The sequence below is a fragment of the Scleropages formosus genome, chromosome 11 (genome assembly GCF_900964775.1).
Source record: "Scleropages formosus chromosome 11, fSclFor1.1, whole genome shotgun sequence".
Classification (NCBI taxonomy): Eukaryota; Metazoa; Chordata; class Actinopteri; order Osteoglossiformes; family Osteoglossidae; genus Scleropages; species Scleropages formosus.
The window spans coordinates 16,847,544-16,867,383 of record NC_041816.1 but is presented as its reverse complement, the minus strand read 5'-3'; the positions used below and the strand labels follow the sequence as shown (position 1 = coordinate 16,867,383).

Here is a 19,840-nt window from a genome sequence, read left to right as displayed (position 1 = left end):
GTTCTGAACCTTTTAACTCCTGGCAGTTTCCTGTTCCTTGTGAGCAACAAAGCCAACCTTTGTGTAATTATACCTGAGTGGAATCTCTGAGGTCAGGTTGCCTGGCAACATCAACACACCAAGGCTCCGGTACACACGGGAAGCCTAAACCTCTTGAACAGTAGCTGGTTCATCTTCAACTTCATATCTTTAATAGCAGCCTGAAAAAGGTCAGAGTTAGTGCTTCAAAGTGCAAATATCTCATAAGGGAAAAGTTATTCATCTGTGTTACAGTGGAAATAAAGTGTCAGGAATGCTTTTCCACACTTTTTCTTGCTGAAGCTGAAATACATGAATTCCTCATGTCTAGATGTATCTGTTGCACCAGGGAGATGATCCCCTGAATGATGAGTGTTTGCAGGCAGGGGGATTGGATATCAGTCTCACATTATGAAAGGTTGACAAAAATGCTTACATGGCTGAGATACCATTTTCACAGCAGAGGAGACAAAATCTAAAGGAAAACCAAAAGAATCTCCAGCATACTTAATATAATTCATTTTTATTTTGATTTACAAAGGCACCGATTGATTCCAATGGCATTGCCTCAGTCAATGTTACCCATTCCATACAACTAAAGACTGCATAACATGGAATTTCTACTGTAGTATTGTATATGTAGCAAGAATAATATACAATACCTCCACATATTTTACTGGGACAATATATGGTTTTAAAATAGTAGGCAACCAGTCTAAAGTGTACTTTAACATACTGGAAGAAAAATACCAATACTTCCACTGAAGAGGGGAGGTATTCAACTTTCAAATGCCAATAAACCATATGGCATTTACAAAGTCATTGATAACATTTTCCTCAACTCCCACCCACCCCAACTTATCACAGTTTGGTAGCGTTAATAAAATATTTGATCCAGTATTCAAACACTACAATATCATTCCAGAACAAAACCATGGATTTACAACATTCCACAAGTAGGTTTAAACACACAAAAATTTTTAAAAAACCTACAAGAGCATGAATTACAAAAATAAAAAGAACCAGATTATCAGGATTGGATCCCTTTTAACACTCAAACCCAATATTAAAGGACACTGCTGACATTTAAATTTATCGTAACGGTATGGGCTAAATGAGAACAGTTGATCAAGAATTCAAGATCAGTTTTAGTAAGCGTTTGCAATTTGCATTTTGTTACCAAATGTGCAAAGTTTCAGGCAGCTGGTAGAGAATTAGATTGTGTCAGATAACAATTACAGTGCAAAGCATCCATGAACATAGCAGAGGTACCTATATGTACAAAGCAACTGAAAATGGTTTGCTGATTTTAACTTCACCCAGAATCCGTTCCATGAATAAATAACTACACTTAATTTACTGTAAGCACAAAAATACTTCATAGCTTAACTTTTGCAACATGTGGTAGCTAAATAGAGATGTACACAAATTGATCAGAAAACAAATTGCTATTTTCACATTTAATTTCAGACAAAATTCAGGCACAAGTCACACACCCGTTACATGTTGGTTTGTAATCATATTCCTAAAGAGCTAAACACCTATACTATTCAGTTCATTCTAGTACAGGTTGCTCCATTTACAATCAAAAATTCTAAAGCCCTCTGACTCCCAAAGATTAAAATGGAACTAACAAACACACTGCTTAGTGAGTGAAAAAGGGGATAACCCATATAACTATAGTGACTATATGTACACTTAGGAAAATACAAGAAAAAACTGGGGGGGGATGACCAGATGCTTCTCTCTTGGAAATTTCCAGTCAATTAATGAAGACTTCCCAATTAATGGCATGAAGTTTATAACAGTTTCAAAGGGAGCCATGCCAAGATGCATACTGCAGTTCCTGTGAGCACAATGCCATTATTGTTGCAAGTGAGGGAATTAACCTTTCTATTAAGTATATCAACGGTAATTCCAAGAGGTGAAAAATAAAACTGGATATACCCAGAACCCTGCCATCTGCCAAAGCTAAAGCACCATTAAGCCCTACAAACAACAGAAGGTAAATCACCTGGACAAGGTTATCAAACGGTGAAAAGAAAGCAAACAAACAAGTGAAAACATTTGTATCTACAAAGGTCAGTTATTGATTCATAAAGGAGAACAAATCTCCTTTGGTTCAAAGACTAGCTCCTTTAAAGTAACTGGGTAAAACATCAATAGCAGTACAAGCTCAGACCACAATGCAAAAAATCTGGAGATTCAGGCACAGGAACGTGAAGAACCATCACGTACAATCTAACTTGTGCTGCGCAAACAACTGGACCAAGTCGTTATTGCTTTCAGCAGATCTGCCAGGGCACAAAGACCATTGGAGGGAAGGGGATAGTACAGTGCCTATACCTTCAATCAAGCACAAGTATGGAAACGTGCAGAGGAAGCCTTCTTCCCCAACCCTATAAACAGGGTGGCCATATGTCATAAATGCAATATTCAATGTTGCATTAACAGAGAAGGCTAAACCTATAGAGCCAAATACCACTGAACCTTGAGCCCTATCACACGTGCATTCTTTACATGGACCCAAATGGGTAAAGTGCAGTCACCTCATTAACAATAGGGCAGCTGATGGGCAGGACAGAAGATGGGATGTCATCCCATCAAGCGGTGCCTCCAATGGCCAAACCTCATAGAGCTGCGTTTCAAATGCATAGCTAACCAACAGGAAAGACGAGGGGCTGGTTCAGGGCTGAGCTGCTTCGAGTTGTAATTGGTGGGCCAGGGCCTGTTTGCACATGATCCTCAGTACCTCATGGTGCTGGATGCTCGAAAGTAGGACAGGAACTTGAAGCACAGGCTGACAACAAAATACCAGATGTTCCGAGCCATCTGAGACCTGGCAATGAAGATCCGCCAAACAAGCACAAGCAAAATGGTGTTGAATGCGTAGCGGATGTTCCTCAGCCTGAAAGAAAAAACATGGGAGAAGACTCTCCATCAGCAGCACTCTGAATGTTGACAATGCACCACCTTGCTAATCCACAGGAATGCTACTGCAGTCTTGTAGACATGTTCTAGAAATTCTGAACATATGTAGTTATGACCACCATTACTATTCACTTTGCATGCCACATTATAGCACAAGTGTACAAAAAAAATTCATCCATCCATTATCAAACAGTTGCTTGTCAAATGGAGACTCCCAGCAGTCCAATACAGGAAAATCATGCACACATTCACTGACATATGCGTACAATGGGAGCTATTTTGATTAATCAATCTCCCTGATACACATTTTAGGAATTTGGGAAGAAACAGATTAAAAGATTCCAAATTATACAGTAGATTTGAATTTATATGCACTTTAGTTACAGTTTTAGTAGTAAATACAGCAGCTCTCCAAAATGATATGGTACAGGTATGGTACAGATATGGTACTTTAAAAGGAGACAAGGACAAGATAGAAAGAAAACAGGAATAACTGGAAACTAAGTCACTCTTCAAGGAATGTTTCCACCCAAGACTGAAACTCAATTGTAAATTTAATCCTTTCAGATGAAGTGAAAATTTAATTCATTAAAAAAAAATGATAATGCATTAAAACTGAAAACGAGCCTGATTGAAAAATAACCCATTCACATCAGCTACACCAAAGTAAATCAACTTCCAGAGCAATCCAGAAACAGAATTCACTGGACTTCTATGTGGGTCATTCAACCCCTCTCCATCTTGGCTCATGCTCAATCCATATACCCCCCCCCGTCGCTCCCCGTCCTTACTTGTTGAGATGCTTCCTAGCAGCAGGCAGGCCTGAGAGTTCCTCATTGAGAACATACTTCTTTGTGCCCATGCAATAGCTCTCCATGTATTCTGCCCAGTGAAGCTGTCTCACATCAAAGTTAAAGAGCTAAAAGTTGGGATAAGAAAACAATTAATTGGAATTAAATATCCCAGTCAATCAGTGAAAGTGACCACCTAGTCATCTACAGTTTGAGTTTTATGAAAGTACTGGGTTTCATCAGTTTTAAGCTGTGACCATGTTCTCCCTTCTGATCTGCAGGCACTATATTCAGAGCTCTTGCCACTTCCACAGAAACAAATACTATAAGAACTGTCTGTTCTGAGTCTTGCATCTGTAATTATGCACATACATTCCAGACAAGACAGACATTTCAGCAGAGCCCTGATTCAGCCATTATTAACACAACGATTGCATTCACTTCCCGACAAGCCCCTGTGTCTGGACCATGAATTTCTCAACTGTATGACAAGCCACTTGCATTCTCAATTGGCCTAATTATACAGAGTGTGACAGAAGACCAACATGTCTTCACTGCTTGCTTTGTTGGTACAATGTGCAGGGTCCCTTCAAAACACCCCCGTGGGTTAGTGAGTGGTGGCGCAAAGCCTTTCCGTCTCCTTCTGCAGATTATCCCCAAAGGATCCTTTTATAACAGAACACTTTTGTATGACACAACTTGCTGTGCAAATTCATACTTTAGTCAGTCAATATAAATACAAATTTCGGTCCTTCATACATAAAACATTAAAATGATCTCTATTCACCTGTCCACTACATAGATTTACATTTGTTAATTTATAGCATTAAGCTATTTACAATTATTTACCCATTTATACATCTAGGTCATTTTACTTGAGCAATTCTGGGTAAGTACCATGCGCAAGGGTACTACACCTGGAGGCGAAGCTCAAACCTGCAACCTTTGGGACCAAAGGCAGCAACTCTAACTACTACGCTATAATCTATCTTGTACCAGCTGAATGTTAATTTTTTTTCATTCCCCAAAACCCAAAAGGTGCTATGATCCTAACACCATCACCACCACTAATTCCTTACAACTACTACTAGTCCCCCCCCATCCGTGGGTTTGCTTTCCACAGTTGCATGCCGTTCTGAGTAACGTGATGAAATCTCACGCTGTCTCACCTGGGACGTGATTCATCCCTTCGTCCAGCGTATTCATGCTGTATACGCTACCTGCCTGTTAGTCACTTAGTAGCCGTCTCGGTTATCAGATTGACGCTGGTGGCTTTATTTGTTTTGGCATTTAATTTTAAAAAAAAAAAAAAAAAAAAAAAAAAAGATACTGATAAAGACCTAAGCATTTACCCTTAGTTTTCTTTCTTCTTCTGTATAGGTACTATCTGTGGTTTCAGGCATCTGCTGGGGGTCTTGGAACATATCCCTCATGGAGAAGGGGGGACTACTGTACTCTCTGTACAATTAATAGTACCTAAGTGACTCAGGTACAGATGCATGTTCCATGCATCTGGTGAACAAGGCCAGTGAATAAAACACTGGGAGGAGACTAAACTGATAGACAGTAACAAAGAAGAGCTTGTTTGATTTCTTTGCATGGGCTAGATGGCAGGTCCAGATCTGGATTAATACTTACTTTCTTGTCTTGTGGGCTCAGCTGGTTCAGGAGCATGGTCACATTGTCTGTGTTCCACACCCACGAGTGGCTTGTGAAGTATTCCAGTAAGATCATAGCCTTGTGCAGCCGTGTGATAGTCTTCATCATCCTACACCACCATAGTAAGAGCAGAGGTGTACGTTAAGGCAGAATCCTGGCACACCAAACAGGCATAACAGCCAGGCACGCCCACAGCACAAGGAATACTGCTGGAAGCAAATCATCAGCAAACTGGATTTTCCATCAGAGCCATCAAAACCATTCAAGTCTAATAAAATTACAGAACTGCATAAAACATGTACTCTTCTCAATAAAACATTGTAATCTGGTCTACGAAACTTGAAAGGTCAAATGCCAATGAGAAATCCAGCTTTTTTGGGAGTGGGGAATAAATAGTAGCTTGAAATGATTTTAAAAATAAATTACAACACATTGAAGTGAAAGAAAATCTGAGTTACAGGCACAAGCCATTATTTCACACATAGAGGCAAAAAGTGTGGAGAGATAAAACCATCATATAGCATCCTTGGGTTCATTAATACAAGCACACAATTTTGCCTTCAAGAGCTGCTGCCACTGATGTCAAGGCAGACAAACAGAGGTAGAGGACATGCCAGCATACTGGGGAAAATCTGAGCATTTAATAACAGTAACAAAAATTACTGCTTTAAATAATTTTTCAACTACTTACATCAGCTCTGTAAGTTATACAGCAGTAATGTAAAGATAGGCAAGTCCAGCAGACAGACTCAGTTCCAAAAACTACTAGTCATAAAACAAAACTATTCTTTTACAAGTCTTTTGTTGCTCAGTTTTCCACCAAGGTGCTATGCACAGAAAAGAATCAAAATCACATGTGATTGTGGTGAAACATTCAAGGGAGGTAAATCTTCTGATTTGGAACCATTGTTAAGTCAATTCTCAAGCAAGAAAGTAAAAAAAAAAAAAAAAAAACACAAATGGAGGAGGTGCATTTTCCCAACTATCTTTTTAAGTCTTGATTCCCTCTAAACATTAAAACTAAAGTGTATTTTACAGTAGAATATTGGTTTTATTTATAGGTGCAATTAAAATGCCTTTGGTTCCTTAAACTGGGAAAAGAACTAGTTATCCACAGATACCAAACACCTAAACACCCTATATCATATAATTCACAATGTAAGACTTTCTCTTGATAACCACTAAGATATTCTTTCATGAAAGCAGGACCCCATTATCAGCAGCCATTACATATATAATCAAATCTTCTTAATTTGAAAATCAACCTTAACTGCGTTAAGATTAAAACCAACTTTAAAAATGATTACATTTTCCTCCATTCCTGTTATGAGCAAGGGCATCTAAAATGAGGAAAAGTGGCATTTCTAGGGTTGGTGAAAAGGTGCATGGCATCAGTGGGACCTCCCAGTCCAGGGCCAAATTGAAAGAAGCTGTGATTTTACATTGCAAACAGGTTCCAGGTCCCAGGTGACTTCCAAAGACTTAATGGCATGGCTCAATGAAAAAATGCATCAGGGGTAGTTTCTAGACAACCCATCACAGAAAGTCAAAATTAAACAAAAAACAGTAAAATGAAATTTAAAAAAAGGGATTCATAAAGACTAAAAATAAAAAAAATAGAATCTCTTTAGCCAATTTCAATCACTTTACATGCAGTCATTGTAATCTGCAGTCAGCCCCATGGCCTATCTGTGACAGCATGCTTGCTGAGGAAGCCAAACCATTTTCATGCGTCTCACGGCCTGTTGCGAGTCCGATGCCATCAAGTCATGCAAACAGTTGGGCTTGCTTTCTCCCCACCACTCCACAAGACCAAACACCCAGTGGTGGAGGGAGAGGGGGGGGCTGCTTGCAGACCTTACCGGGGCTGCTGACCCGTCAGCCTGAGGTACCCATCATAGAGCAGAGCAGGCAGCGTGTGACTCACTGTGGTCCAGTACTGATTGGTAAAGGGGTTGGACCGAAGATTTACATTGGGGCGCCTGAAAGCCTGCTCTAAAGGGTTCGTCTTGAAGGTCATGTTTATACAATACTCTGCAGAGAGAATACATTACAGCAGCCTTTAACACAGCAAAGCAAAATACAAGAAGAGCAGGGTGAAGGGTGCAGAACCAGACCTGACGTCCTAGTTATGCACCCTTATACACATCACAACATCGTACGTAATCCCTATGTCGTCGGGCTGCGCAGCGCGTTATGAGCAGAAGAGCTTTGTCAGACAAAAAGGGGCATTTACCTGGGAGATCTTCCTGTTATCCTGAGGTAGAGATCATATAGGAATGCTGGGGCCTTGTGGCTTACAGCAATCCAGTACTGATTGATAAGGTGATTGGATGTAAGATTAACATTGGGCCGTCTGAAGGCCTGCTCGAGGGGGTTCCTCTTGAAAGTGGATATTACATGGTACTCTAAGAGAGAAAATTGAAGCTTACAGGTCACTTTGACCTCATCTGCATGACAGGAAAAATGTTAATTTCTCATTCATTTTGTGGCTTGCATATATTGCATGAAAAGTAAATACTTTAGTTGGTGAATGTAAAGTGAATTGCTAAAATGGTAATATCGATAATGAATAGCTTAGACTGTTTACTCGCACCTAAATAAGGTAGAAACTGCGGCCGAAGAAGACACTTACTAAACCTGTCAGAACACGAGCTAAGAAATGTTCTAAATTGTACAATGAAATTTGTTAACTTGTCAATCGACATTATTAGATTAGTCCCTATACAATTTAGAGCAGTCAAAAACATGCAAACCTGCTGTGTATAAAAAAAGTAAAATCAAACATTTTGTACCAATTAATTTTAGCTGCCCATATTGTGTTTAAAGGAGACATGAAACTAGAAAAGTATTAAGAAAAACTGCATTTTGATGCAGAAGTTACCTTCAAAATCCATTGTGTGCAGTCATAATGTCAAAGACATTACAGGGTTAGATTAGCAGTAGGCTTATTAAAGTTATCTTTACCGCAAGCCACGAGTTTTAAGTTAGTACCGCAACAGTATTCTATGATCAGTAAACCCTATGCGGCTACACAATTTTGAGCAGCATGGATCTATGAAAGAAATTCTCCGAAAATAAATTTTATGCGCAAATTTCACGTTACTGTCGTTAACGTTGTTGCCAACCTTTCAAAATGGAAAAATAAGATGCATTATGTAAAATAAAGTGTTCATATTTCACAGAGCAAGCTGTGTATAGCTACGATGATACTAACTGAAAGTAAATTAAATATTATACAGATGCTCCTCGACTTATGATTTTTCGATTTTATTATGGTGAGCTGGCGATAGACATTCAGTAGAAACCGTACTTCAAATTTTGAATTTAGATTTTTTTTTTCCCAGAAAAGCAATACACAGTGCGATATGCTCTCGCAATGCTGGACAGTGACAGCGATCCGCATCTCCCAGTCTGCCATGCAGTCACTATACAGATATACCCTGTATCTACGTTATGTTTTGTGCATCCATAATGTCACAGAAACACCCATCTGCGTCTCCTGCTACTGGTGGAAAGAAGAGGAGGAGGGCAATTCCTCTTGAGGAGAAACTGAAGATAATTGCCCATCATGAAGGCGGCAAGCCCGTAATGGCATCGCATGTATGCTAGGCTATGATGTTCAGTAGGTTAGGTGTATTAAATGCATTTTCAACTTATGATGGGTTTTGCGGAACATAACCCCATCGTAAGTCAAGGAGCACCTGTATTACAGTTTTTCTGGTCACAAGTGGTTAGAGGTTGTTTTATGATTTCAAATCTAACTCTTTTTAATATTCCTTTTTAAAAGATAATGCAAAATAAAGTCCTGCATGTAACTTGGCTGCTACAATTTACAAGTATTAAACTACGTTATTTCAGATGAGTGTAAAATTGTGTACTCAAACTTTTCTCCTGCAATATTGTTTTTATACTCTGTGTTCATTGCTAATTTGTTAAAGACTTCATTTCAATAGCAGAAACTTTAAAGGTTACTGGAACTGTATGGTGTAATATTTGTTCGTTACTGCAGTCAGTATTAAGCACTACAGTTTGAAAAGAAATGTGTTAAAAACAATTTCCATGAGCGGGCATAGAAATGAAGTTGCCACAGCCAGCCACACTAAGCATAATAATCATACTGTGAGGTGTAAGCACTTGTGTTACAACTGCTTTTAAACAAAAGTACAACTTATAGACTCACCTAAGACCTGATTTCTGAAAATCATTGCTTTTCAGAAATATCAGAACAATGCAATTCCATGGAATTAATTTTATACAGGAGTAGCTGTACAGCCAATAAAATATGGCAATGATTGTAGTGTAACACCAAAAAAAAAAAAACTGGCAAACATTCTGCAGGCCCGCACACTATCAGACTATTATTGTATATTATTGTATTATGCCAGAGAAAGCAGAATTGTTTCATGTCCTCTTTAAACTTGTAAATTTTCATACTCAATTTTGCTAAATACCTTACTTTTCATGAATGTTATCTTTCATACACCAAAATGCAGTGTTATATAAAAAGGAAAAACAATGAGACTGAATTCTTTATGTTACATGCTGTATTAGTGCTCTAGAGAGCCTTTAAGAAATGTTAATGACTCAGATTTAAATTGGTTATTCACGAGTTTTGTATTTTCATGTCAATTACTGGAACTGAATCTTCATTCTATTTCTGAACCATTCATTTTAACAGTATATCAATACAAAAACAATGTAGACATTCATCACAGTGACCGCATGCATATATGCAAAATCGGGTGTAATTCTTAAGTAAACAGATTTTAATGAAAGTGTTCTTCCTCCAGGCACTGGTGTCTTTCACAAGGGTGTGTGTAGGGAAAAATCTGTACTCTAAACCAAGATACGAACAATGCTACCAGGTCAAGTTCCTCCACTGTTGGGACCTCCCTGACATGGGAACATTTCCATCAAGGAGGGGCACAATCATGACACCCACAGGTCAAAGAATGAAAACTAAGTCCTATGCTGAGTAGCTGTCCAAGAGGAACTGACATAATTCATTAGACTACATTTGGGGTTATAAAAAGTAATCCCCTTGGTTAGGCACCCCCTCACCTGGAAGATGAACACAAATTAAGTTCATATATCAAAGCCAATTTCAATATTCTTGCCAAATATACTCTAGTTTATCCACTATCATTGAAATCAGTGAAATGTTGCTATATATTTTTCCAATAGAAAACAGTTGTTCTCAAATGTAGGAAGTCAGCAAAGCCATGGTTCTGGAGAGAATATCTGCCAGATCACTACGCTGTTATCTTGGAACTGCAAGTCAGATGATTTCCTTTAATGCTAAATGTTATCAAATCTCCCTGGGCTGACTGGCAATGCCACACCAACAGTACAGTTTCCTGCCAGGGGGCTGGTGGGGGATGGGCTGTAGGTGCTGCCAACATATCAGGAGTCAACCACCCAGGAATGAGTCAAGTGTATCACAGGACAATCTGGCCGCCAGCACTGGCCCTGATTTTAGTCAGTGTGAAGAGTGAGGAGAGGCCTTTGGAATCGATGTATGGAGTGCCACGGTAAAAGCCTGAGCAATTTAGCTCTTTAAATGCTTACACAGCTGATCAGATGTATTTTTGTCTCACTGCTAATATTTTTTCTTAAACACTAAAACAAGAGAAACATTCATACCAACTTCACCCCAGTGAAAGGGGTTGATGCCTCCAGTGGTGCAGTTGTACACCAGCAGACTTTTTGGTCTAGATGAAAACACAGAGGAAACCATTTTAAATAATATAAACTGGGGAAAAGAAATATCAGGTGTCACCAACAGTAAGAATACACACAACACAGACCAAATGTCAACATCCAGTCAGATGTTTCATTCAGTTAGAAATCAATGCAATTAAAAAGTTGTCACGCCTGTTAAGCAATGCACCACACAAAGTGAATGGAAGTGCAACAGCTGACCTGGTGTACCTCTGGGATCCTGAGTACCATGCTGCTGCCAGTGTAGCATTGATAACAACATCAACTGGGACAAGGTCTGCCACGGCATCATTAGAAGCTCTCATAGTGCGGAGGATTCCCTTTCCAGCCTGGAAATCACACACTGTTTAGCTAGTGTACACTTAAGCTAATGCTTGTCAATGCAAGATTTTTAAAGTTCACACACATCGCAGACAGGGTCTTGTAGGGCAAACAACTGAACAACCTTAAATGGATTACTTACGGCTATAAAAATCCCACTGGGCCCATTGAAGTTATCAATCCAGCCCTTTAAAAACAAAAATAATTTAAATCAGATAGCAGTAGTTTTGTTCTAAATGTATAAACATGTTCCTAAGTATGAAATACTGCACGTGTACATGAACAATAAGCATCTGATCCGAAATTCTGGTATTAGACACACTAGCAAAGGAGACTAAAGGCCAACCTAGGTACCATACACACTGACAAAGAAGAGAACAGAAACACATTGACAGGGATACCTGCCATTTACAGAACAGCACTGACACCCAATGCATGTCTAACTCTTCAGTGGCAAATTGGGAGTTCAACTTACTGGAAATGGTTCTTTCCAACTGGCTCCCACTATGGAGGGCCTTATAATAGCCACATTGAGGCTGCCACATTCCTGCTGGACAAGGTACTCGGCCAGGGCCTTGGTGTATGTATAGGTGTTGGGCCTGTCACCAATAAGCTTTGGTGTGATTAGATTGACCAGCTTGTCATCCATCCACCTGTTTCAGCACAAAGTTCAAATAAGTGCTCGATCAACCAAAAAGCTTCCGCTGTCTGGTTAGTATCTATTATTGTAATCTTACAAGTTAGACTTTCGATGAAGAACAGCATCTACGACAGCATTCAATACAGTATGCCCTAATTCTAGTTCTAGCTAAAAATCAAAGCAAGTCTAATCCCACAACCCTAATTTTTAATTAATTAGCATGTCTTCTACTTCATAGAACTTCACTCCCAGTCCTGAATGGCCAAACTAAACAAGGACAATGCTAACAAATAAGGTTAAAAGCTGAGCAAAACATTTCTGTAACAGCACCATGTGCTTAAAGTGGTCAGGTTAAAGCAAACTGCAGTCTGTGGCCCAGGACTTAACACTAGAAAGAGTGAAAACCTAGACTCTACTAAATATGCTTTACTCTGTCATTAACTACATCCAGTACTGACATATCACTAAAACAACAGAAGCACCTAAGGCAGCAAATCACAACATAAATTAAAATAATACATATACAGTATATAATACATGTCAATTGAATTTAATTTCATGCTATGTTGCTTCACACCTACAAGATCTTCTGTTAACCGTCTAGAGTTCTCAACAAAACACTCACATTTTTCTGCACTTCGGTGTCACCCGTGCACATGTTCACAAAAAAATGCATAATTTGATCAAAGACCTTTGTATGACAATTGACGACAAAAGTAGCATACCATAGTAGGATAAACTGTACATGTAAATGCACTATTGTCTCATTAGATCAAAATCCAAGCCTGCAAAACCTCCCCCTGAAGTGAGACTCCAACACAGACCTCCAGTTCTCTTTACCAGACAGAAGAGCTCCACATCCCCATGTATTACCTGCACTATGCTGGAAACTTGATTTCAGTTACTGAAATTGTAGTACCATCCTAAGCACTCTATACATGGAGATTCTGAATTAACTGTTCTAGCCAGGTTAGGTTTATAGGCCAATAGATCACAAGAAATACAACTTACGAGGCAACTTTCTCATGAGTTATGATGTATGGCAAATAGCCTTTGAGACTGGTACCCATCACCCTCTAAAAAGAAACATCTATATATGCGGGTTTTGAGAAATGTTCAGGTTACCACCAATCACTGATTAACTGCTTATTCAGTTAATGTCACATTTTGCCCATTTACCAGTGGTCTAAACATCTTAAATTATAAATTTAAAAAACCTAAAATGCTTTTAATCATACCTGTTAAACAACAAGATTATTAATGGCTCAAAATTAATGCAAACATAAGAACTGTGATTGAAAACAAATAGTGCTATTTAACAGAAAAAAAAATATAAAAAAAAATACATTTACTACCCCTCTCAAAATTCCTTTAAATTCAGAATCCAACCCACTTCCAAAATTCTTGTATGTTGCATTCCTCTAAGAAGACTGCAATGAATGGGTTATGACTAATGACTATTACTGGTCAAGAGAAAATAATAATTGCTTACTCACAGAATTAAGAAAAACCATACCATAAATAAATAATACTTGGATACCACTGTTAACTTTGCTATAGAAGTTAATATCTTCAAAAAAGTAGGTTATACAAAGTAAATTTACAGAAAAAATAACCACTTCCAGTACCCCTATTTCAAAAGCATTTTGGTTTCCAGCAGAAAAATATTTCATCTGTCTTATCCTTGCCAAGAAATTTTTCCACTACTAATTAGCACTACATTCATGAACAGTCATGTTTCACTTGCACAAAAAAAAATTCAGAGAAATTACAAAAAGTGACTATAGTATAAAAAAGGGCAAAGGGGTGAAATGAGCTTACTCAAGGGCATCTATCAGCTTCTTGTAGTCGACAGGTGGTGGGTACACCACTTCCTCAATTACTGAGCGGTCACAATTGGCATAGGCTGTGGACACATGGATGAAGACCTCCAAATGCTTCATTCTGTGGGCCAAAGCCATGATCTTCTGTGTTGCTAGAACATTCAGCTGCATTGCATCCCTTGGGAAGAGAAATATAAAAAGCAATAAAGGCCAACATGATGACAGTTTACATAAATTGCACAGATGGTAATCATGTCAATTTTGCAAGAAGCAGGGAGTAAAATCACACCTGTTGTTTGATCAAGACAGGACATATTCATTTAAGGGTCTGGTGTTTGCATTAATGGATGATGTATCCCTGCTACGCTTCTTACAAATGTACTGGAGCAGAAACAAACAACTCACTTGAGAGGCTCATTGAATCGGATTGTGGCAGCACAGTGGAACACTATGTTAATGCAGTCCACTAAAGTCTGCTGGTCTTCTCTGCTCACATCCAACTCGGGCTGGGTCAAATCACTGCTCATGGGCACTATCTTATCTGGAAAGTTGGGGTGCTCTTCTCTCAACCTGTCAAAAAGCTGGGAAATCACATCCTTTATAAGCCAGAAACACCACTGCAAAAACTGGAAAGAAAACAAGCTTTTAATTCTTCAAAACAATCACTTGCAAAATACAATACAAACAAAGCTGAAATCGGCAACTGCTGAAATAATTTGTAAACAAACCCACCAAATAAAAGGCATATGCAGCAGGGACAAAAGTTACTGGATCTTTTGGAACTATCTGGGTTTCTGCATAGATGGCTGCTAAAATGTGATCTGACCTCCATCTGAATCAAAATGATAGTTTAACAAGCACTAGACATTTTATATTACCATATCTTTATTGAAAAAAATGTCTAAACAAGGTCATTAGTGATAAAAGAATCCTTATATTTAGAAACTAGTCAAACCTTGACCTGTGCAGCAGTTACAAGCTATTTTGACCAATTAAAAATCTCTACGAACCTTTCAGATCATGCATATTTTTTTGCAATGTCTTATTTGAACACCCTTCTTCAGATCAAGCAACAGCACTTCACAATGGGACTGAGGTCAGGACTTTGACTCGGCCATTCTAATATATGGCATTTCTTGCTTCAGTCACTGACATTGATTTACTTTGGGGGAAAAAACTCATGTTGAACAACCTAACTTCTTTTGAGTTTAGCATCACAGACAAACACCCTGACTTTTATGCTGTTCCTGATACAACTTGCAACACGTGGGTCTCTAAATGAGTCCAAGCCATCCAGGACCTGAGGCAGCAAAGTAGCAAAGCACCATTTATACTCCCTCCACCATGCTCCACAGCTGGAATGAAGTTTTGCTTTGGTATGCAGTGCTCTGTTTTCTCCAAACATAATGCTGCATAAATTTGTCTAGAGAACATTTTAAACTTTTTCCATTGTGCTGTGGAACATCCGGGTGGTCTCTATCAAACTTGAGATGGCCAGCAATGTTTTTTTTTTTTTTTTTCTGGAAAGCAATCATTTACACCATGATAAAGTCCCAAGAACACTCCTGTGCAGTGTTTTCCTTATAGCAGACTCATGAATACAGGTGTTATCCAGAGAAAGACAAACCTGCAGATCCTTAGCTGTATTTTTCACTTGTTTGAGGATTGACAGGAATACCTGAATACCTCACTCCAGTTACATTCTTTTCAAGATGTCATTATCCCCAAAGGTTGATACTTCTTTCACCATTGACCTTGACTGTTTAAACTATTTGTCCAATAAAAACACATAAAAGTACAATGTATGTCTTTGTTAAATATGGCTGTCTTTATTGTAATATAGATGAAGACAGTCATATTTTAGAAACCATTCATGCAAAAATAGAGAAAATTTCACAAACTCACAACTATGAACACAACTGAAGACAAAAAAGGAAAAAATATTTTAAAATCTTAATTCCAGCTGTCTTATGCATTTTCCTACAAAAAAAAAAAAAAACCGAGCACTTTCTTCTGTCCATCTCCCTTACCTTGCAGTTTACCATGTCTGCAATGCGTGCGCTGGGGGCGTGGCCTGATTTCTGCCGAACTAGCACGTACACAGCCTTGACATCAGGACAGGAGCGCAGCAGCTTCTCCAGTAGCACCTTACCCATGAAGCCCGTGGCTCCTGTGATGAGCACATTTTTCCCAGCAAAGTACTCTGGAATGGTCACCATGATGCCTGCAATAGCCCTCCTTTAAAGGTCCCCTGCAGGAAGGAAGCATTTCTTTAGAACAGAAAGCTAATTTAACACATGCAAATTTCACACACACACGTGACCCATTCCCCTTCCTACCACCCTCCATCATTCCTTCGGCAAAACATTTAAGCCTGTAGAGACAATATTGTTTCAAAATTCAACAGCAAAAATTATCTTTACTGATACACAATTGGATTACTTTTTTTCTGGATATTGTTAGTGAAAATACAAGCAATACTGACAAAAAAAAAGAAAGCTAGATGCTATAAATCACCGTTTCATCATCTTAAATCCTTTAAGCAGTAGTACCTGATTGGGAGCAAGTTGAAAAATGACTCCTGTGAGCAGTTAGAAGTCATTCAGTGAGATATGGTAAATCATTGGTGCTAGTTCAAACAGATCCATGCCATATACCGATAACCCTGCCTGAGACTATCGACATAAAATGATTTGCTATGACAACACCACACCAAATATAAAAACCTGATTATTTGGTACTTTTGACAGTGCCCCACCTGTTACACTGTGAAAATGGCTTTCCATAGCAAATCAAACAAAAAAACTGTAAAATTCAAATTTAAACTTCTCTATCTACAAGAGGCCTGTTCAAATTTGATGGCTTTCTAAGAGCTTGTCTGTCCTGTCCAAACTCCACTGAACACAGCACTATGCAGCACCCTTTCTGCTCAGTGCAGTGGTCAATGTGCAATATACTACACTTGTGCCAAGACACCCGCTGCAGTGGTTTCAGCGCAGAACAGCAGCATCCTCAATGGAGACCAAGTGCTCAGCCTGCATGCATCACATGACCTCACAGCAAGCTGCCTAGCACACATTTGCACACAGATGTCACACTTAATTTTGCACAACTTTATTTCTTTGAGATGAGGAAACACTGTAAACTGCATAGGCAGTAAAAGAAGCTCGAAGTACTACAAGCCAAAGCAGTAAACTTCTCTGCTGTAAACAAATATGGTTTCGGTGCAAGGGTACAGTTCACTGGATACTTCTACTATGGGTAGAAGCAGGCGTTTCCCAGGTGGTCGGCCAGGTCTGCTGCTTTGAGCAGAAGCGAGCTTGGCTGGGATATAGTTTGTATTTGAATGCAACTCAGCATTTATATTTCTGGAGAGAGGCTCTGTGGTAACACTATCATTTATAGACTTTCTGACTGCAGAGAGACGATGGTGCAGTGGACTGGATCCAAACAAGGTCCTGCAGAGGGAGGCAAGCACACTCTCTACACACCTACCCCTTACGTTCAACCTTCAAAACACATTCCTAAAAAGAGGCACAAGTTAGATTATGTGGGAATATACAGCCCAAACTAGTGCACCCATGTAACATGGAATACAGTCTCATTAGAATAATGTAATGTTACTAATACTAAAGCAATGCATTTACCCTTTAATCCATTTATACAGCTGGATATTTAACAAACAATTCAGGTTAAGTATGTTGTACAACAGCAGGGTCCGTAGACAGCTTACAGCAAGCAACCCTTACAAGTCAGCACATCAAACATCAAGTTCTGCATCTGAAATGCTAGGGAGCAAAATAACACAGGAAGGTGTTTGTAACGTCAGCCAAAGGTAAAATAGGTGCATTTTCTTCCAACACAGCTCCGAGTTCTCTCAAAGCCTGGCATGCCTGAAGAGACACCTGCCGCTGAGGCAAGTGCTGACAGCAAGTCTGCGTGCGTAGTTCAAACAAAAGCAGCACAAATGAGAAAAGACGACTTGTTGACACGACTTTAACGTTCAGTAAAACTATTTAGTATACACAAACTTTCACCGTCACACTTAGCACACGCACTTCCTTTCCCCAAGTCAGACGGTATGAGGAAAAAAAAAAAAAAAAACTGACAAATGCAAATCGGTCATAAGACAGCACCGAAATCTTGTGACTTCACTTAAAAAATAAATGAGAGCCCTTGAGAGGCGCTCCCTCAGCAGCAACTAGACCATCGCTACAACAGAATTCCTTCATGGCAACAAAGAAAGAATAAGAGATGGGGGGGGACCACACAACTCAACACCAGCTTCACATATTTCAACTTAGTCACATTTATTAATTAATGCCTGCTTTAATTTCCTGATCTGAGTGCCAATTAATTAAACGGACCTTGATTATTCTGTTGCCCCTCAATAAACACTGCACAGCCACAAGAATTCAAGAACAGAAAAATCCAGTTAGAGACATGGGAACCATCATGTCATGGTGAAAATCCGCATTTGCCATTCTACAACTAACTACTAGCCTAGTATAGCTTTGAATCTCATTTAAATTATTTAAACCATAAAATTAATCAATATCCTTTGTATTCGACTTGTTTACCCTCATGTCGTGCCTGGCAGCCTGCTGTTAACAGGAATAAGATTTAAAAATACCCTCGCTTAATTTACGGACGCGGACGGCCTCGTTGGTTGGTACTGTTTTACAAAACAAGAATTCCAAACTTGTTCCTCGACTCTCTACCCCAGCTCCATGCGAACTTTCAGCTCTGGCACTTAGAACCAGTTTTTCCACGCACAGGCAGTAAATGGCCACCGAGCGTCATCTCAGTTTAGTGGAACTTTTCCAGATGTTTAAACCTGAGGTAAATTATGTTCACCGGCCGAGAGCCGATCACACGCACGCAGCCGCCGCGAGGCGATTTGGTGGCGCGCTCCGCTCGTGATGCACGCGCGCAAAAAAAAAGCTCAGCGAAACTACGGCGGCGCTCGGCTAGTTGACAAGTTGCCTGCCTGGTTACATAACAAAACTTTTGCACGCAGGATTAGACAGTGGTTATTCAAAAAACCCCTGAGATTAAGCATCACATCAAGACTAATCTGATGATGATGGGGGGAAAAACGATTAATCGAACAACACCAGAATAGCTAGCAATTTAAAATTGGTCAGATCGTTATTAAAATCTCAGAAAAATATAGCCAAACAAACTCCACGTCTGTACTGTACATAACCGGTGATCCATTACCAAAATAAACGTATCTGAGTTGCATGAAGGTGGTGAGGCACGGCTGTACCGACGGCTGAGGGATGATATGCTACGGCTGCAGCTAGCTAGGTGCCTCGCGCACTCCCACTACCCTCACTTCCTGGAAGCAGATCGTTCCCCTCTGCTTCCCTAACTTAGTGCCTCAAGATCACGATGCACAAACCTGCAACGGCAGCCGTGTACTTTAAATATGTGGCTCGTTCCGGCCCGGACCGCTCTTCTCACGCTGCTTTCCAGAGAAAGACACGGAGACTGAAAGACCCGCCCCGCAGGCCACAGCGTTTAGCGAGCTGCGAACCGAGCGCACGATGCACGCTTCACGCCGCACACAGGAAGCGCTGTTGGGCGGGGTTGCCAGACGGTCTCCCAGATTAGGTTCCCGTTAACAACACTTGGAGGAACGCGGTCGGTGGAGCTCAGCAGGAAGTGATGTCAGTTAAACGCTTGGCATAGAAACGGGATTTCTCAGGGACTCCAGTTTTACCCCGAAGTTACATGTTATTGTTGGTTTTAGTATGTTAGTTCATTGCACTGATTGTTTATACGTTAAGTTCAAGTTTATTGTCATAGGTGCAAGTACCGTGTACAAGTATGAAATTCTTCTGAATGCTTCTCCGCAGGCTGTGAGCAAAAACAACAGAAACAGTACACTACACAAAACAAAACAATGAGTAACGCTAATAACAATA

At 39.6% G+C, this 19,840-nt stretch overlaps 1 protein-coding gene across 8 annotated transcripts; it reads right to left on the bottom strand.

Moving 5' to 3' along the window:
* Positions 1 to 520: 520 nt before the first annotated feature.
* far1 (fatty acyl CoA reductase 1) lies at positions 521 to 19,483 on the bottom strand. Of its 8 annotated transcripts, none has more exons than XM_018763821.1 (12): positions 19,315 to 19,483; positions 15,938 to 16,158; positions 14,313 to 14,488; positions 13,906 to 14,085; positions 11,920 to 12,097; positions 11,587 to 11,631; positions 11,325 to 11,452; positions 11,046 to 11,113; positions 7,636 to 7,807; positions 5,379 to 5,508; positions 3,741 to 3,868; positions 521 to 2,926 (listed from the first exon to the last, which is right to left on the bottom strand). In XM_018763821.1, exons 2-12 carry the CDS (start codon positions 16,124 to 16,126, stop codon positions 2,764 to 2,766), a joined length of 1,557 nt encoding a protein of 518 aa, XP_018619337.1. In that variant the 5' UTR covers positions 16,127 to 16,158; positions 19,315 to 19,483; the 3' UTR covers positions 521 to 2,763. The 8 variants fall into 8 exon arrangements, with proteins under 8 accessions (XP_018619337.1, XP_018619341.1, XP_018619342.1 ...); XM_018763825.1 differs by lacking the exon at positions 7,636 to 7,807 and adding an exon at positions 7,262 to 7,433; XM_018763826.1 differs by having other exon boundaries at positions 11,334 to 11,452.
* Between the last annotated feature and the right edge of the window lie 357 nt (positions 19,484 to 19,840).